Genomic DNA, 18,774 nt, shown 5'->3' with positions numbered 1-18,774 from the left:
TATTTTTTTAAATGTTACTTTAGTCTGTTAAGGAGATCTGCCACTACAGAGCCCCCCTTTGTACTTACAGAGCGGTCTTCACGTCAAGCTGCATTATTGATGGAAGACCATCCGGGATGGGGTTGTCAACAGCCAAAGCCCCTCCATTCTCTTGAGAAGACCCAAGAATGGGATCCTCACCTATGCTTATATCATTGTGCACAAGGGTTTTTGATTAATTTTTATTATCCCAGAAAATGTTATACTAGGCCATTGATCAGTCTTGAAGAGTACTAGGAATTTAATTTAGAAAAGAAAATCAACTATTTGGTCTCTTCCAGAGTTGAATGTTTGTTGAAAATAAACTTCCCACTGTTCTGACATAGAGGGGTGTGTGTGAGTTATAAAAACAGAGCAATGACCTAGAAATTCAGGAAAATGAGAATTTTATACACTAATCTTCTGAGACATTTTAAGACAAAGTTCAGATATTTATAACAAAGGGCACATCTTTGAAATTGTGTGATGCTAGCCCAGCGAAAACAAATAGAAGCTGAACCAGTTCAGATGAATTCAAGAACAGACCTTTCAATTGAATGAGGCCCTCTTGGGATGAATTTCTGGTGGAATGTTCTAGTAGTCTGTAGTTCCTGTGTTCTGACAGCTGTGTAGTATGCTTACCCTCTTTAAGAAATAAATGAGTTGCATAGTCTCTATCTTTCTTAATTCACTTTAATGTTCTTTAGATGATGAGATTTAATTTAGCAATTTGACTCAATAAAACATTACACTTGTAGGGTCAATGGTCTGAAAATTTAATTCCAGAGACTTAATTGTATTACTTTGTACATGCAGATCAATAAAATTAGTTGGATTGAGAATGGCAATTGTGCTTTTTTATCCTTAAGAAAATCCACAAAAATGACAACACTCTTGAGCATGGAGGAATGACTATCATAACTTAAATATGGCCATCACTACAACACAAAAATAATGTATCATTTTTACTTTGATATGGTTAAATAGTCATTTTGAGAAAGGATGTTTATAGAAAAGATTGCCAACAAATGCAGTACACCAACAATTTCTTCTAAGCACCTCATCTAGTATCTAGCTCTTCTGTCTTTTAAATTTAAGACAGCTCAATGATGTAACAAAGATCATGTTTACAATCAAGAGATTAAAATATATTTACACATTCAATTGTTAGAAAAACCTAAAGTATACCGGTCTGGAGTATTTTCTAAATCCTATGTTGAACATGCTTGAAAGAAGCTGAATGTGGATTATATGCATATAAAAGGTATGTTTCTATGTAATGGAACAGTGCTAGAATCAGAATTTATATGGTCCTATATTCAGGGGCAAGAATATAATGGTATAGCAAAGCGCTTTTAAAGAATTACACCCAAAGCCTAAGTAAATGTTTACATATTTACCTTCCTCACAGTTTTCTCCTTTGTATCCAGAGTTGCAAGCACAAGAGCCCATGATGCAAATCCCACGACCCCCACATTGAGGGTCAATGCACTGGGTGGTAGGCACATCACACTCTGTACCTTTCCAGCCACTGTAGCAAAGACAGCGTCCTTTGGAGTACTGCCCATTACCACTGCACAATACTGGGCAGGCTGCTGTGAAATAAAACATGACAGAAGACTTAACGCAATTCTTTTCAATCAAGCTTTAGAAGCAGAAGAACATCTAGACAACAAGTTGTACTTCAGTTTCTTTTTCTTGCTGCTGTAGTAACTACTTGTGTTTCTGCTCCCTATTTATATCGACTTAAGAAAGAATTCAATTTATATACCTCTTGAACAATCAGGGCCCAGAAATCCAGCAAAACAATGGCATGATCCTGACACACACTCTCCGTTTCCATGGCAATTGCGGGGGCATTCCACCACAGACTCTGAAAGAAACCGTAAGAAGAGGAATTCTAACACACAGCAATCACAGTGGTTAACAAAACCAGCAGAGAATTCTAATTTCAATTACTCGTAAATGGCAGCAAATTGGGAACTATGTATGCCTAGTTTACTTACTGCCTTTGAAAAAGTAAATTGTACTCAATTTATTTTAATTAAAGGTTTTAAAATGTTACTAAATGACTAGAACACAAAGGCTACTGATTTTAATAGATTTATTACAAGTATGTTTTTTTACTTCCATAATAGAGCTCAGCAGCCTGTTATAAGATTTTTTTTAGTACACATTCAAATAATTCATCATTTATTTATTTATTACATTTCTTCACTGCCCATCAGCTCAAAGACTCCCTGGGTGGTTTACAATATTGAAAATACCATAATTAATATAAAACACATACAATAAAAGCACAGCAATACAATTAATATATACATACCATTATATAATAAGACAATAGATTTAGCTCCAACCACTGTTGCAGCTAAATCTAAAACTGAGGTACAATAAAATACAGTAAAAATGAAGATGAAAATCTAACTGTTAAAATATTTGGTAAATAAAAGGGCTTTTACCTGGCACCAAAATGAACAGAGAATGGGTACCAAGCATACATCTTTGGGGAGCTGATTGCACAAATGGAGCATCACAACCAAGAAGGCATTTCTTCTAAAAAGCCACCTTCCTTGTTTCCTTTGGCAGGGGTTCTCTGAGGAGGGCCTTTGATCATGATCTCAGGGTTTGGGTAGGCACATATGGAAGGGGTGTTCCTTCACCCCAAACCATTTAGGGCTTTAAATACAAATGTTAGCACTTTAAATCAAGCCTCGATATCAATCAGTAACCAATGTAATTGACAGAGGACTGGTCTGATGTGTTCATGTCAGCCAGCCCCCATTAGTAGCATCGCTGCTCTATTTTGAACCAACTGAAGTCTCTGAACTGTTTTCAAAGGCAGCCCCACATAAAGTACATTAAAATAGTCCAAGCAAGAGGTTACTAGATTGTGGGTCACTGTTGGTAGGCTCTGCCTGTCCAGGTAGGGATGTATGAGGGGAGACCCCAAAAAACCAGGAATTATCTTCTCGAGAGAGGACCCCTTGTAGTACAGTCTTCGCCTGCTAGGTGAGTGTTCTAAGAACCAATCTGCATCAGTGTAGCCAGCTAAGTCGTTGTAAGAAGCTGTGTTTGGCTTCAGAGAGGGGTTTTTTTTTTTTTTTGGAGACTCTCAACGCATTAGCCTATTTCATGATGGCTGATTTATATGAACAAAGTGTGGCAGTGAAACTTTGTTCAGCAGTTGTTGACCAAAACTGTGCCCCATCCTCCCTATTCACCCAATCTCACTCCATGTAACTTTTTTTGTTTCCTCAGATGAAAAAAGTCCTCAAAAGGAAATGTTTGGCCAATGTGGAAGAAGTGAAACAAAAACAGCAGAAGCACTAAAGGCAGCAAAATCAACGAGTTCAAAACCTGTTTTGCGCAGTGGAAAAAACATCTCCATAGGTGTATTGCATAAAATGGAAAGTACTTTGAAGGTGACTGAAGTTTGAATATGTAAAAATAAATACACAATTGAAAAAAGATCCTATGGGGGGGGGGTTCCCCTCATAGTTGATTGATTAACCAAAACTGATAGAAGGTGCTCTGTGCCACCACATCTACTAGGGCCTCCAGGGACAATCCTGGATCCAAGAGCACCACCAAACAATGAACCATGCCCTTTAGGCAGTGCAACCCCATTCAGGACAGGTTGAATATTTCCCAACTGGACAGGTGACCCACCTACCAACAGTACCTCTGTCTCAGTTTATTGCCCCTCATCCAGTCCATTACTAGGTCCAAGCACTGATTCAGAACAAGAACTGCCTCACCTGGGTTTGATGAAAAAGAGAGATAGAGCTGAGTTTTATCTGCATATTGGTTACACTTGAACCTATACCTGGATGACTTCTCCCAGTGGTTTCATGTAGATGTTAAAGAGCATGGGGAATAGAGTCCTGCAGAACTCCATGGTATAAATACCATGGTGCAGAGCAATAATTTGGGACCACCTTCTGGAATCGGCCGTCCAGGCAGGGGTAGAATAATTATGCACCATTAAAATAGATTTTTGTAAAATACTCAGAATATATGGGAGGGAAAATCCGATTGCAGAGTTAACGAATATTATGAAATCTGTACTTACCAATGACAATAGTATTAAATGAAATCTGTTCTGCATTTTTCCCATCATTGTAAAAAGCCAGATGCCAGATCCCAGCGTCCAGATACTGAATGAAACCTGCTTCGTGAAGACTGACAGATCTTGCCTGTCTACCTGCTCTTTCTGTCTCAAGAAGGTTACGCTGTTCTCTTGCAATCAACCGGCTCCCATCCAAAAGTTCAACAAAGTCATACTGCAAGGGAAAATAGTATGAAATGTACAAGTTAATCACTTATGCAGTACTGTGTTTATTTTCAAAATCATTTTCATACTACGCTCTACAGTTTATTTAGTATGTTAAAAGTTCCTTGATTAAAACATCAGTGCCTAAAGTGCTATTCACAGTAAAATGTTGAAGAACTCCTATTAGTAGCTTCCATAATATTCTGGGTTTTCATGCTAACATCCTAACCTGCACTCCATTAGTACATTTTCATGGCTATATTTCTTATGGAGGGTGTGATTGTATAAATGCTGTTGAAGTAAAACCAACAACATTGACTTTAGGATATGAGTACTGTTGTAAAAATAAATGAAATTGTAAAAATAGCCATCTAGATATACCAAAATTATATTTATTTATTTATGTACCTACTTAATAGATGTATATAGCACAAACATATCTGAGAATAACAGTACAAACAATTTTCCCACAATAACTCAGTTACTCTTTAGTATTTTTTTGTTCTTCAGAAAAAATGTGTGTGTATCTACGTACCTACAGTGGTACCTTGGCTCATGAACTTAATCCGTTCCAGGACTTTGGTCATGATCCAAATTGGTCGTGAGCCAAGTCAAATTTCCCCATAATGGTCAATGTAAATAAGGTCAATCCGTTTTGCAACTATTTTTTTAACTCACAAAAATTTGAAGCAAAGTGACAAAGAATAACAAAGGTTGCGGCCATCTTCCCCCACCCCCCGCCACAGAGATTGTGGGGGGGAAGTGGGTGTGCTCGGGCAGGGAACATGGGCACAATCGCAGCCATCTCCCCTCCAGCACAAATGCAGTCATTTCCCTCCACCCAGCACGACTGCGATCATGCCCGTGCAGGGAAGGCGGGTGCGCTTGTGGTCGTCACCCAATGTAGAGTTCGCGACCTGCAGCAAAATTTTTATGAAATTTCTGTTTGCAACCCAATTTGGTCGTGAACTGAGGGGTTTGTGAGCCGAGGTACCACTGTACAGAGATATGGAAGGAGATAACGGAAAGCACTATTGCAACTTAAGATATAAGCTGTCAGAAACACTATATTTTAAGAACAACAAATATATTATCAGATGTTTAAACATTACAGTACCAAATGTGCCAAATTGCAGGTGTTTAAAAAGCCTTTCACTGCTTTATACGTTACCATTCTACAGATTATCTACAGTTTAGAAAAAAAAAACAGATCCTGTGCTGGTGATGTATAAAGCCTGGAAGTGTGAATTGGGACTTTTCTCATTAGCTCAATAAAGTTAAAGATATCCTGCCAGTGTAGGTAACTGAAGTTTGTTTTAAAGGAGTTTTTAGCATTTCACATAAACATCAAATGGGGTAATCAAATTCCTCCATTACTACCAACTCCCCATACTACACACATATCCATCAGCAGTCCTGCCTCACACTTTAGAAATCAACCAAGCAAAATGTAAGTTGTATTTTATTTCAGTTGTAAGTATATGAAACCACTGATACATCCAAGCCAGTTATAAAACCAGTCGATGTTATTTGGATTGAAGTCCTTTGTATCTACTGACTCAATTTCAGAAGGAGCCCTTGAACAGAATTAAATGGGAAATTAAATGTCAAGAATGACAGTCTTTACTCAGAAAAACCAAACCAGCATTTCTAGAATGTTGCAGTAAAATATATCTCTTTAATCATCACACAATATTTCAATGTAGGCCATTGTACATATTCCTTTAGAAGCACTGGCTTCAAATTACTTCTCAGCCACTCCTCAGCATATATATAATAAAAGCTGTGATTTCAAGATGGTCACACAGAATAAGCTTTTAGCAAATGGTGAACAGTGATGCCTCCACTGCTTGTCTATAATTAACCAATATTTTTACTTGTTAAAATTATAGTTTAAACCTGTGATGAAATGAAAACCTCTTCTTTTCTTTAATACTGAATACTGAATTCATCATCATCATCATTATTATTATTATTACATTTTTATACTGCCCATAGCCAAAGCTCTCTAGGCAGTTGACAGCAATAATCACAGAATCATACCCTCAAGTCACCCATCCCGCTTCTGCCCAGGCCTGACCCTGCTTAGCTTCCAAGATTAGGCAGGGTCAGGCACTTAAATAATGTAAGTATTGTAGGCTCTGCTCTTTAGGTTTAGCTATGTTTTAATTGTAATGGTTTTTACTATTTCATGCTGTATGTTAATGTTGTGTGTGATAGCAGTCAACTTCAGTTACAAGGTGGCTATATAAAATAGAAGTGCATGTGGATATGTGTTCCACACCCAAGAATGAACTTCCACAGTGGTGTAATTCTAAAACTGTTAACTTATATACACCTGCCTGTTAATAAAACGGCATATTCACACACACACAAAATCAGTTTTTGCCTTACTGCATATCCATTTTCTGTTCTTCATGGGGCAGGATATGCATGGAACTGAATGAAGGAGATTTGAGCATGATAAGAGTGCTGCTAACATGGCTTTCAAGCAGTTTAAAAAAGTGTGCTTGCATGTAACATCACTGCTTCAGACTTAAATCATGGGACATTTCTTTAGTCCTTTATATTGAGGTCACATAGTGACAGAAAAGCAACAAACTGTTAGATGTTTTCAAATGATTATGCTCTTATACTATTTTCACCTCGTGGATAAGTCCCATAAAATTTTGGATATGCATACATACATGTTGTACACATTGTTCATCTTTGCTTTAAGCTACTGAAGTTATTTGTTATTTTGTCTGTTTAAATAAAAGTATTGATTGCTAGTTGCAATGAAACTGACATTTTAAGAAAATGTCACAAAGACTTGCAGACTACCATTGACTGTTTTGAATGGGCAGCCACTATCAATTACTTCTGGTTGATTTATTTGTGATACATGAGCAAAAAGAGAGCTGTGCAACCTAGATTGCTCTGACCTGGACAGAGAGCATAATAGGTAGTCATTCCAACACATCTAGGAATGATGTTACAAAACAGGAAAAAAGCTGCCAAGTATCATTTCTTATATACCAAATAAAGAAACTGTCATGTAAAGTTGTTTAAAACACAAACAAACGTGATTTTTAAAAAATGTTGATTCAGGAAGAAAAACGATAAGGCTTAAGATATATAAGATATATAAAAATGTGGCAATGGTGGTAAGACATTGTGCTAGCTCCCTATTAGAAATGACTTTAAAAAGCATTTCAAACTCTGATATTTCTCTTCATGTGTAGTATTTTCACAAATCAGACATGTATATTTTAGCAAAACCAACAACAATGCACCTAAAACTTCTTAGCTGGAATATTCTTCGACAAAAAGCTTGCTTCTGACTTCAGATTTCTTATGAATTACACAAAAACAACAGATTCTCCCTTGTTTCTAAAATGTTTTTAAAAAACAAAACACAACCCTATATACAATGTAATTAGATACAGTAACTTGAATACATAAATGCATATACATTTACTAGACTAATGAAATTATGGCTTGTGCCCTGTATATTCCAGAAGTATTATGTCTTTACTTCATGAAACTGCAAAATGCTTGGTCCAAGCCTTGGTGTGTTGACTTTTTTTCAGAGAATTTCAAGGAAAGGGTTTGTCACAATCAAAGGCCTGGAGGAACAGCTCTATTCAACTGTGGTATAGTGGATAAGTACAGTTCACATTTTCCATCAGAAGAGAAATGTTTTTTTTTAACTACAGCAAGTTTCCAAAAAAGGGAAAAGCCAGTGCCAGTGTGGTATAGTGTTTAAGAGCATGGAACTGGGACTCAGATGATCTGGGTTCTAGTCCCCGCTCCGCCATGGAACTAACTGGGTGACTTTGGGCCAGTCACAGACTCTCAGCCCAACCTACCTCACAGGGTTGTTGTTGCAGGGATAAGATGGAGGAGGACAATGATGTAAGCTGCCTCGAGCCCTTTGTAGGAAAAAGGCAGGATATAAATCGATAAATAAACAAATAAATAAATGAACTATTAACCCATGGGCTGTCTGAAGACATTTGATTCCAAACTGTTGAATGCTGTTTATGATTTTTGGAATTTTAGAATAGGCTGTAGAGATCCTTTGAGGATGGAAAAATGTGGGAGCTTGCTTACACCACATGGCTGAAATTATGCCTGAGTGCACTTGACAGGGCATGAATGGGAAACTGGAAGTTAACAACAAGTAGGAGGGGCAGCTTCAGATTTATATGAAGTAAAACAAGTTGAAAACGGGAAAGTGAAAGAGAACTTACAAGATAGATAAAGATTGTGATGAAGGAGAGGTAGATCTGAAAACACCAAAGAAGAATGTAGATTCTCAAAATGGTTAGTTGGTTTGTAGGAATAGATAATTCTTAGCTACCTCTGTAATAAATAAAGGCTCCTAGGTTCAAGAAAAGAACCCTTTAATGCCTTTTCAAGCCCTGTCTTAAAAAGGGGCTGAAAATGTTCTGAAAGGGTGGGACCTTCTGTAAATAGGCAAAGTTATTCACTACCAATTTGTATGTTTTTAAAGGGGACTGGGCAAATTCATGGAGAAGGTGGTTATCAATGGCTACCAGCCTTGTTGGCTACATGCTGCCTCTGTTCTCAGAGGCAGTATGCCTGCTTACACAAGTTGTTGAGGAGCTTGGGCAGGCAGAATCTACTTAAGGGATCCTGTGGGCAGCTGTTTTGCCACTGTGTGAACAGAATGATGGACTGGATGGATCATTGTTCTAATCCAGCATGGTTTTTCTTATTCTTGGAGTAGTAGAGAACTTCTGAAGGGCATTGGAAACAAATTGAAATAGATGGGTTATAAAAATAAATTTATTGGAACAAATGGTCCATACTTTCTGGACAAGAAAGTGTGAAAACAGTGGCTGATCCTTTTAGCGACTGACAGCCATTTGCCAAAAGAAAAAGATGACAGAGTGTGATATACTATCAGAAAAGAACAAAATTGTCTCATATGGAACTGCAGTTCTCCCAATGGATTGTGTTCAGGATCCTTGCATGCTTAATTTGGTATACTCTTGTCCGAAGAAGGCCTTCACTGTCCTGGGCATCCAAAGATATGCCCTAACCTATCTTAACAGAAGACAGTCAAAGTTCTTACCAGGTAAACAGCAGCAACAGCCAAAAAAACATGTGTTTGTGTGGCCAAAGACACCAAACATAGGAGGGACACTGAATTAGATTTCATTCTTGAATCCACACTGGATTGGGCACAGAACTTTCTAGATCTGAGACAAATATGAAATGGATCCATTTTGCCCTTTTCCCCTTCCTGAGTTTATTAGAAGGCAGGTGTAGTTAGTTCCGTATGTAGCCGGGCCTCTGTTAGGCCTTATACGCTGTTGTGACCATAAACTGCAAGAATAATGCAATACAGTTCTCTTCGTTCCTTGCATCTCTATGCTCTGCTAGAAGGGTACAGCATTTCTATGTTCCTCAATAATTTTGCATACAACTCATAGCACCATCCAGAGATACTGGAAAGAATGAGAACTAACAAAGACCCTATCTTTTTATCTCAAGAAAAAAAGCCATAAGGAAGAAAAACATCAAGGAAAGTATCTTATTCAGCATAGTATCCTGATGACAATCAATACTTGAGAAGACCCAACTTACCCTTGATAAGACACAGACACATGGCATTTTAACCAATAGTGTTATACTGCTGATAAAAGCAGGTTGGTTACCTGTAACTGATGTTCTTCGAGTGGCCATCTGTGCATCACACATATGGGTGCTGCGCCTACGCAGTGCCTAGGCCGGAAGATTAGAAAGCTAACGGTTTTTGGCGGGAAAAGCTCTGCTCCCCCCCATAGTATAAATAGAGCGGAGCATCCGCCATTTTATTCAGTCTTGAAGACTGACGTTCACCCCCTTGCAGTTAAAGATGGTATTACAATAAGCATCATCGGTACCGTAAGATCAGTGCGGAACCGACGAAACAACAATTCCACTCACCAACACCATGTGGAGTCGATGGGGATGGAAAGAACAGAGTCGATGGGATGGAAAGAACGCAGGCAAGACAATGTCCTGATTCAAATGAAACAATGTAGCTACTTTAGGAAGAAACATTGAATCCATTCAAAGGATGACCTTTTCCTTATGAAAATTCAAAAACGGTGGATCTATGAGAAGAGCACAAAGCACACTAGCCCTTCTGGCTGAAGTGACCACAACAAGAAAAGCAGTCTTCCACGATACTAAGCTTAGATCCACAGTCGCCAAAGATTCAAATGGGGGCTTTGTAAGCACTTGGAGTACAACAGAAAGACTCCAAGTTGGCATAACAGGGCGAACTGACAGGTGAAGGTTCTGTAGTCCTTTTAGAAAATGGCGAATCAGAGGTTGAGAAAAAACCGATGAGCCCTGTATGTTGCCACGGTAATGTGAAATAGCAGTGGCGTAAACTTTTATAGATGACGGTTTAAGTCCCGAAAGGTGTAGTTCAAATAGAAATTGTAAATTGTTCTCAACAGAGGCCGATCCCGGAGAAAAACAATGGCAGTCGGCAAAGGATGAGAATCTTCTCCATTTTGCTGTGTAAGATCGATGCATAGACGGCCTTAGTGCAGATTCGAGAATTGCTTGGCTATCAGGATGTAAGATTGTCGGTCCCGAAGCGATTCCTGACGGTCCTGAAGGGAGATTCGGTTGCATAGTCTGTTGAACTGAGTGTTCCGTTTGTCGAGATGCCATTGGGATCGATGGAGCAGCTAAATCCAGCGGATGTTCCACACTGTCAACTTCAGAGAAGTCAGGTCCGGGTGTCGATCGCTACGTTGTGCTGTGCTAACAAATGAGGAATTGCTGGAAGCCGACAAAATACACCTTTGGACCAGATGAGTAGAGTGGTGAACCACGGTTGTCTCAGCCACCACGGGGTTATTAATATTCCCGTAGCGTTGTCTTGAACAATCTTCGATACAACCCTCATCAAAAGGGGGATCGGGGGAAACGTGTAAAAAGTCAAATTGTTCCAAGTGATCATGAGGGCATCTCCCCTTGAGTCCTGTCCGATACCCGCTCTGGAACAAAACAGTTTGCATACCCTGTTCTCTCGGGTAGCGATCAAGTCTATGTCCGGGTATCCCCACAGACGGAACAGTTTGTTGCAAATCAGCCGATCCAACTCCCACTCGTGGGTCGTTGACATCTGTCTGCTCAGTGCATCTGCTTTCACATTGTCGGTCCCTGCAAGGTGGACTGCCAATAGCATTATGTCCTTTGGGATACACCAATCCCAAATTTGCATCGATAATCAAGCCAAGACGGGTGACTTTGTCCCGCCCTGCTTGTTGATGTAAAAAAACAGCAGCAATGTTGTTGGACGCAATCTGGACAACTTGGCGGTGTAGGATGGTCTTGAAGGATTTGAGAGGGTTGAAAATAGCCAGAAACTCGAGGAAGTTGATGTGCTTCCTTGCTTCTTGTCGGTTCCAAGTCCCTTGGACCCGAAGTCCCACACATGCCGTACCCCATTCGATGAGGGACGCATCGGTATACAATGTCACTGTCAGTTGAGGGGGTTGGAACAGAACGCCGATAGATAAACTGTCTATAGTAGTCCACCATGTCATGGTATGGAGGATCAAAAGCGGAATCCGAATAAACTTGCTTTGTGGGCCCCGCTGCGGGTGAAACGACTTGTTGAGAAACAATTGCAGAGGCCGAAGTCTGAGTCTGGTGTATGGTACGATGGCAACTGAGGCAGCCATGTGTCCCAGAAGCCTTTGTATAGCGACAACCTGTTCTGTGTTGTCGAATTTGATGGATATGAGCACAAAGAGTTGCTCAACGGGACGGAGGAAGAAATGCCCTTTGTAGGATGGAGTCGATACGTGCTCTGATGAAATCGATGACCTGCGTAGGGATAAGTGACGATTTCTTACGGTTAATGCAGAGTCCAAGGTCGTCAAGCAAAGTACACATCTTATGTACAGCCGAAAGGAGGCTGTCTCTAGTCTGGGACACAATCAGCCAATCATCTAAGTATGGGTAGACTTATATACCCTGAAGTCGCAGGTGTGCACACACCAGGGCCATACATTTTGTGAAAACTCTCGGGGCCGTGGCGAGACCAAATGGCAGAACATTGAATTCGAGTATATTGGTCCTACAGTAAAACGCAGGAAACGTCCATGAGAAGGATGAATGGAGATATGAAAATAAGCATCCTTCAAGTCCAGTGAGGCGAACCAATCCCCTCTCCTCAGCAACGGAAGGATATTTTGTAAGGTGCTCATCCGGAACTTTTTAGGTTTGATGTACTTATTAACATCTCTTAGGTCCAGGATGGGACGAAGACCACCGTCCCGTTTAGGGACTGTAAAATATCTAGAACAGAATCCGTGTAACCCTTCAGAGCGAGAGAGTCGTCGAATCGCTCCTCTACAAAGTAGCTGGTAGACCTCATCGCATAGTACTGAAGAGGGCGGCGTAAATCGGATAGGGCTCGATGGTGGAACAATGTCGAATTCTATTCTGTATCCGAGCTGAATGATGGACAACACCCACCTATCAGATGTAGTGGACTCCCAAATGGGGAGTCAGCTTTGAAGCCGGCCCCCAAAAGGGAGAGGGGAAGATGGGAGGTGGAGAGATGGAGTGGCCCACCGGGACTCTCAACGAGGATGCTTTTCAGTATCGAAGCATCGACAGCCCTGGGAGAAGCGTTGTTGAGGCTGTTGCCTTCTGCGCTGCTGCCTTTGTTGATATTACTGGCGGAGTTGGTATTGTTGACGTCCGTAAGGTCTGGACCATGGCCACTTATGTTTGTGTCGAGGAGGCTCCATGCGACGCGCTGTCATGCGTGATTTGTCAATCGCCTTGAGCTTATGATCGGTCTTCGCATGAAAATGTCTGGTACCATTGAACGGCATTTCTTCTATCCTCCTCTTCATTTCTTCAGGGAAGTTACAATTTCTCAGCCACGCATGCCATCGAAGGGAAATAGCACTGACCATGGCCTGAGAGTCAGTGTCCACATGGTGTCTTGCGGTGGACAGTTGCTGTATGGCCACTTGCATTGCTTCTTTTATGAAGACCCTGGCTAGGTCAGCTTGGTGGTCTGGAAGGGAGGAGGCGACGTTATCCAGCTTCTACATTATGAAGTACTGGTAACGTGCCAGCATAGCTTCATAATTTGATATGCATAGGCCGAGTCCCGAGGCTGCATAGGCCTGATGTGCAAGCATATCTAGCTTCCTCCCTTCCTTATCGTGGAGTGTTGTATGACAGCAAGCCTCCCTGCCCTGGGACGACTCAACCACCACCGAATTTGGCTTGGGATGAAGAAATGGTATGTCTTCCTCTCTAACCCGGTATATAGACTTGTACCGGTGAGATGTCGCTTGTGGTTGAGCTGGCTGGTCCCAGGGCTGGACCATCGCCTGGCAGAGGTAATGCTATGGTTGCAGATTGTTCTCCCTGGACGATGTCATAAAATCTATCGGTGCTGGGATCGTGGTGATGATGGGCCTCAATCTCCAGTGACCAAACCAAGTGGGAGATGAGCTCCAAGAAGGTGATATGGGGCTCGTCCAGGGATCCAGGGTCCTGGGAAGTGATGGCCACATCAGGGGATGTGGAGTCTACTTCCAACTCGTCCGAGTCCTGGTGGTAGCGGTATTGTTCGCTGGAAGAGGAGGTCTCCAGGGATGGTGGAGGTCTCCTCTCTGCATGTCCAGAAGTGGATGGTGCCTCCCTCGGGATCGATGCTGAGTGACAGTCCCATGGATAATAAGCGTAGGGTTGGTATCCACTCCAGCCAGGGAAGCCACCATAACCAGGCATAGGCCAGTCATCCAACTGGTGGTCAGCTGAACAGCTTCTGCGCCTAGGTGGCGATACAGGTTGCGCAGGTGGTCCAGCGGTAGGCATCGGGGTTGGAGAGCGTTCCCTCAGTGGGGAGTCTCTGCTCTCTCCATCTGAGATCAATTCCCTAAGCGGTGGCTCCGGTTGTGGAGGAGATGTGCTCTCAGGCCGGACAATTTGCCTGGGGGATCCCGGCAGGGTCACCTGTATCGCTGATTACAGGGCTGGTCCCGAGGGAGTTGGTACTGTGGCGGCAGTTGGTACTGAGAACCTCAACGAACCCGAGCCCTGATGTTTGGGGTGATCGAGCTTCTTGCCCTTATGGGCAGCCTTGGCCACTTTATCTTTCCTCAGTTTTTTGTGCCCGGAAGATTTATCAGATTCCAAATGCTTACACTTCTCCTTTTGCTTAGTTGGGGGAGAAGGTAGCTGTTGCGCTTCCATTGAGGCAGCACCTTCGTCCGAAGGCCACTGTGGAGGTACGGCCAATGTTGAAGCAGGGCGCTTGGAGGGCGCGGCCAAGGTAGAGGCGGAGCAGTGAGAAGGCACAGTCGAGGAAGAGGTAGGCCTTGAGACCAACTGGTCTGATTGTAGCAAGGCCTGGTCCCAAAGTAACTTGCAGAGACGATTCTCCCTATTCTTCCTGGCCTGTTTGCTAAAGGCCAAGCAATGCCCATACTTATCGGTCCTATGCCCCCCGCCAAGGCAGAGGAGGCATAGATCGTGCGGGTCAACGGGAGACATTTTGGAGCTGCACTTGCTACATTTGTGAAATGCCACCCGCTGCGCCATCGTGAAAAGGAAAAAAGGAGGTGATAGTGCAGAGGGTAAAGAATAATATTTTTGGGTTTTTTTTTTTTTTTAAGAAAGAAGAAAGAGAAGAAGAAAACTACAACACGGATAAGAGAAAAAACTGGGAGTATAACAAGGTAAGTATAACAAGGTATAAGAACCATAAACGAGCACGAGGCAAGAATCGAAGCGAGAGACGAACTGGCACGAGGCACAGTGAATGGCGGTAGCAAAGACTGAATGGCGGACGCTCCACTCTATTTATACTATGGGGGGGGGAAGAAGCTTTTCCCACCAAAAACCATTAGCTTTCTAATCTTCCAGCCTAGGCACTGCGCAGGTACAGCACCCATATGTGTGATGCACAGAGGCCACGACAAAGAAAAACAGATCCATCAGGGGAGCAATTCCTCCCTCCCTACAGTCCCCCAAATTCTACTCTGGAGGACTGAGAAATCCCACAGAGCAAATTTTCAGGCAGTGTTGAAAGACTGTATTGGGAAGAAGAGAAGGAGAAAGCCCTAAACACACCAGTAAGCTACAACTAGTGTGATGTTGGAGATAACGCTAGATTGCCCATATTTTGTTACTTCCATCAACACTGGCATTTCAGTTATTCTGCCCCACCTGGGAGAAACTGCATCTATCACCTAATTAGCCAAGGTGAGGTCCAGAGGACAGCTCCAGAGGTGCTTAGTTCTCCTACTCCTTTCCAGTATACTAACATTCATTTCTTCATGTATTTTACCTCTCTCTAAATGGCTTTCACATAATATATTTCAAATTTTTGCCTTCCCATGTGTTCTTGATTTGCCTTTTATAGGCCTCCTGCCTCAGCTCAAATATAAGGTTCTATCATGAAACCTATCACATTGGGGTCATATCTACTGATTGGAATGTTACTTCAGCAATTCAATTGTGAATTAAATAGCAGGGATACAGAGGTACAAGTGATCTTCCCCATGCACTAAATCTGCTAAAATCAATCAAAATGGCTCTACAAAAAGAGAAGAATTAAGCATTATTTGTCCACATTTGTCTTGACTGCACTTGTGATAACTCTTCTAGGTGATCAGATAATACTGTACATATGCTGTTGAGAAAAAATGCACAACATTACATTTTTAAATGGTGCTTATATCATAATGGTGTGTGTCACATGCAGTTTGACATAGTACAAAAATAGATATTGAAAATCAATTACAAAAAGGGAATGACTGAATTTCAGAGCAATAACATATTTTCAAAGAGAGTTGTTTACGAATACTGAAAACTGCTTTCAGTAAAAATAGGTCTTACTTGAGTATGCGAAGGTGGTAAGCCTTTTCGGCCATACACTCCAATCAATGCATCTTTCTGAAGGGAGATATTGAATTTTAGAAACTGTGGCTGATCAATGAAGACTTGTGACCTCCAGAAGATCCCAGGAGGAACCTCTTGTGTTGCTCTTCGGCCTATATCAAGTTCTCCAGAATCTATAGTATTGTTTTCTTGTGCAAATCCTCCTAATTTTCCTGAGGGATTAAAAGGAAATTGAGATATAAAATGTTAGCTTTTAGTCATGCTTTAAACAAGCTGTCAAATATTTAGACTAGTTTGAAGTGAAATATTACTTCAGAACCATTCAGAGAATGTTAACAATCCCAGGGAATTTACTGAAGGAGAGCTAACAACAAGGACAGCTTACATAAATATCTTTGAAGTCAAAATCCCATAACTTCCCTAAGGTATATTGTTAAGACAACTGTTGTAGGACATACATATTCTCCATGTAATCACTCTTAACCTAATTATTTTGCAAATATGTATTTGTTAAGAAGGATTAACTCTGGTATTTATCATTCTGTTAAACACACAGTATTCTTAAAATTGAAAATTAAGATGAACTGGTATATACATAGCTTTTCAGAGAAATTCTTATGCAATCAGATAGCAAAACAATCAGTGTGAAAATAAGTCCGATTTTATACTACATTAGATTGTACAGCATTCAATAGAGATGCTGTGTGAAGTCTTCAAAATGTATTCATTTGTGTAAAAAATACAAACCCTGTCTATGTAAATTAATTCCATAATTTTCAGGAAAGTACTCACACATACCCCACCAGGATTCAGAAAAATGGTTTGTCCCATTTAAAATTTATCTTAGCCTATGTTTTGAAACAATGCGTTTTGGGTACATTAACATGCTATTGGCATTATGCCTCACAGCCTTCTCTTCTAACAACAGGACACCACAATCTCTAGCCTACTCAGGTGAAATAACATTCTGAATTGCTTTATTTATAACACTTTCTAGAAACTGTATATTCCATAAAGATTCTTTATAAGCACAGTACAGAAAGATATAACCTCCCTTCTTTACGATCTCTTTTTAAACCTAGCTGTCATGCTACATATGCTAAGCTTTTCTGAGATGCCAGAGATGCACCTGTTGAGTCCTGTTATTAGCATACTTTTGTTCTGCCACCCTCTTGCTTAGTGCAGGGCTAAATGTTATAGGGAACGTTCACATATGTAGGTAAAACCAGTTTTTGATTCCTTGCATCTTGAATTTGGATGAGAAAATACTTTAAACAGAATCGATATTTGATTTTCAAATGTTAATCTTCTGCTATCTGTACTGCTTTAATACTATCTACAAATGGTGACTTGAAAGTGTACTTAGCCATTACCTTGTAAGGATATAAGTAACAGAGCACATGTTTAAAAGAACCCACAGCCTTGAAATTAGAAGAGCTGAGCAGGACTTTTTGGAGGGCTTTCATACATAGAGTTGCCATAAGTCAGAGACAACTTGACAGCACACAACAACAACAGCAGCAGCAGCAACAGAAGATAATGATATTTCCCCTAAATATTGTCAAATAAGGACAAATATATCACGACATTAGAATTTATCATAAAATAGAAGGAAAACAGTAAGACACATTAAGTTCTGCAACTAAAGGGAAGGGCCACAGCTTAGTAGTGGAAACATGCAGGAGATTCTGGGTTAATTGCCAGCATCTCTATATGGGGCTAGAGGGAAATCCTGTCTGAAACCCTGGAAAGACACTGTAATTGTTGATGAACCTGGACAAGATCAAACAATGAGATGCACCAAGATGGACTTGGTATAAGGAAGTTCCCTTGGTCTTAGCACAAATTTCTAACAAAATTAGGGCAAGACTATTTGTCATTTGCCCTTGAAGCATTTAAGCCAGAAAACACAAAGGCTTAATGCATGCACTTCAGGATAGATTTCTGCTACTACAATCTTTGTGGACTGTATTTCATCCCAGTGATAAGAGAGAAAAGAACGGAAGGCCTGGGTGTCATTTCTCTGCAGCATAAGCTGTTGTTCTTATCCTCCTTTCCTCCCCCTGCAGCCTCTTTGGCCTTCTAGGAGGTTAATTTCTGACACTGGAGATGCAGCTAATGTTAATTGGAATGGAGGCTTCAGATTTGTAGCCACAGCTCCAATGTTGGAGGATCTTGAAGCTCAGATTCCAAATAATCCTATGCCCAGTGCTTTTTTTGTAAAAAAAAAAAAAAAGTGCTGGAACTCACGTTGCCACCGGCAGTAAGCACTCAGCACACACACCAATCCCAAGCCGAGCAGCGAAGCAGTGTCCCAAGTCAAGCAGCACCCTCACTATCTCACTATCAGATAGCAGACACAAAAGCAGCCCGCAGGCACTATGTTAATGATGTTTGCTGCTGCTCTGCTACGCCCGACAGGCGATTCAAAATCACTTCGTAAAATCCATTGGAAAAAAAGGTGCCGGAACGCTGTTCCAGTGCGTTCTATGACAAAAAAAGCCCTGCCTATGCCTATCCATCACTATTAGATGATCACAGGATTGTACCCTTAGGGCTAAATACGACTGAGGTAATAACATGTTCAA

The 18,774-nt window shown here is 41.0% G+C and overlaps 1 protein-coding gene across 7 annotated transcripts in view; it reads right to left on the bottom strand.

Moving 5' to 3' along the window:
* Window positions 1-18,774, bottom strand: part of TENM3 (teneurin transmembrane protein 3) — a 384,209-nt gene that overhangs the window by 118,456 nt on the left and 246,979 nt on the right. For all 7 annotated transcript variants that reach the window (XM_044449875.1, XM_044449876.1, XM_044449877.1 and 4 more), the window contains 4 exons: window positions 16,184-16,398; window positions 4,094-4,304; window positions 1,790-1,891; window positions 1,419-1,613 (listed from right to left, as the gene is read on the bottom strand). In XM_044449875.1, coding sequence (XP_044305810.1) covers window positions 1,419-1,613; window positions 1,790-1,891; window positions 4,094-4,304; window positions 16,184-16,398 — 723 coding nt within the window. The remainder of the gene's footprint in view (window positions 1-1,418; window positions 1,614-1,789; window positions 1,892-4,093; window positions 4,305-16,183; window positions 16,399-18,774) is intronic.

This window comes from Varanus komodoensis, unplaced genomic scaffold (genome assembly GCF_004798865.1).
Source record: "Varanus komodoensis strain SLA01 unplaced genomic scaffold, ASM479886v1 scaffold61, whole genome shotgun sequence".
In the NCBI taxonomy this organism is placed as follows: Eukaryota; Metazoa; Chordata; class Lepidosauria; order Squamata; family Varanidae; genus Varanus; species Varanus komodoensis.
The sequence above is the reverse complement of the archived record's forward strand: the minus strand, read 5'-3'. Positions and strand labels throughout refer to the sequence as shown.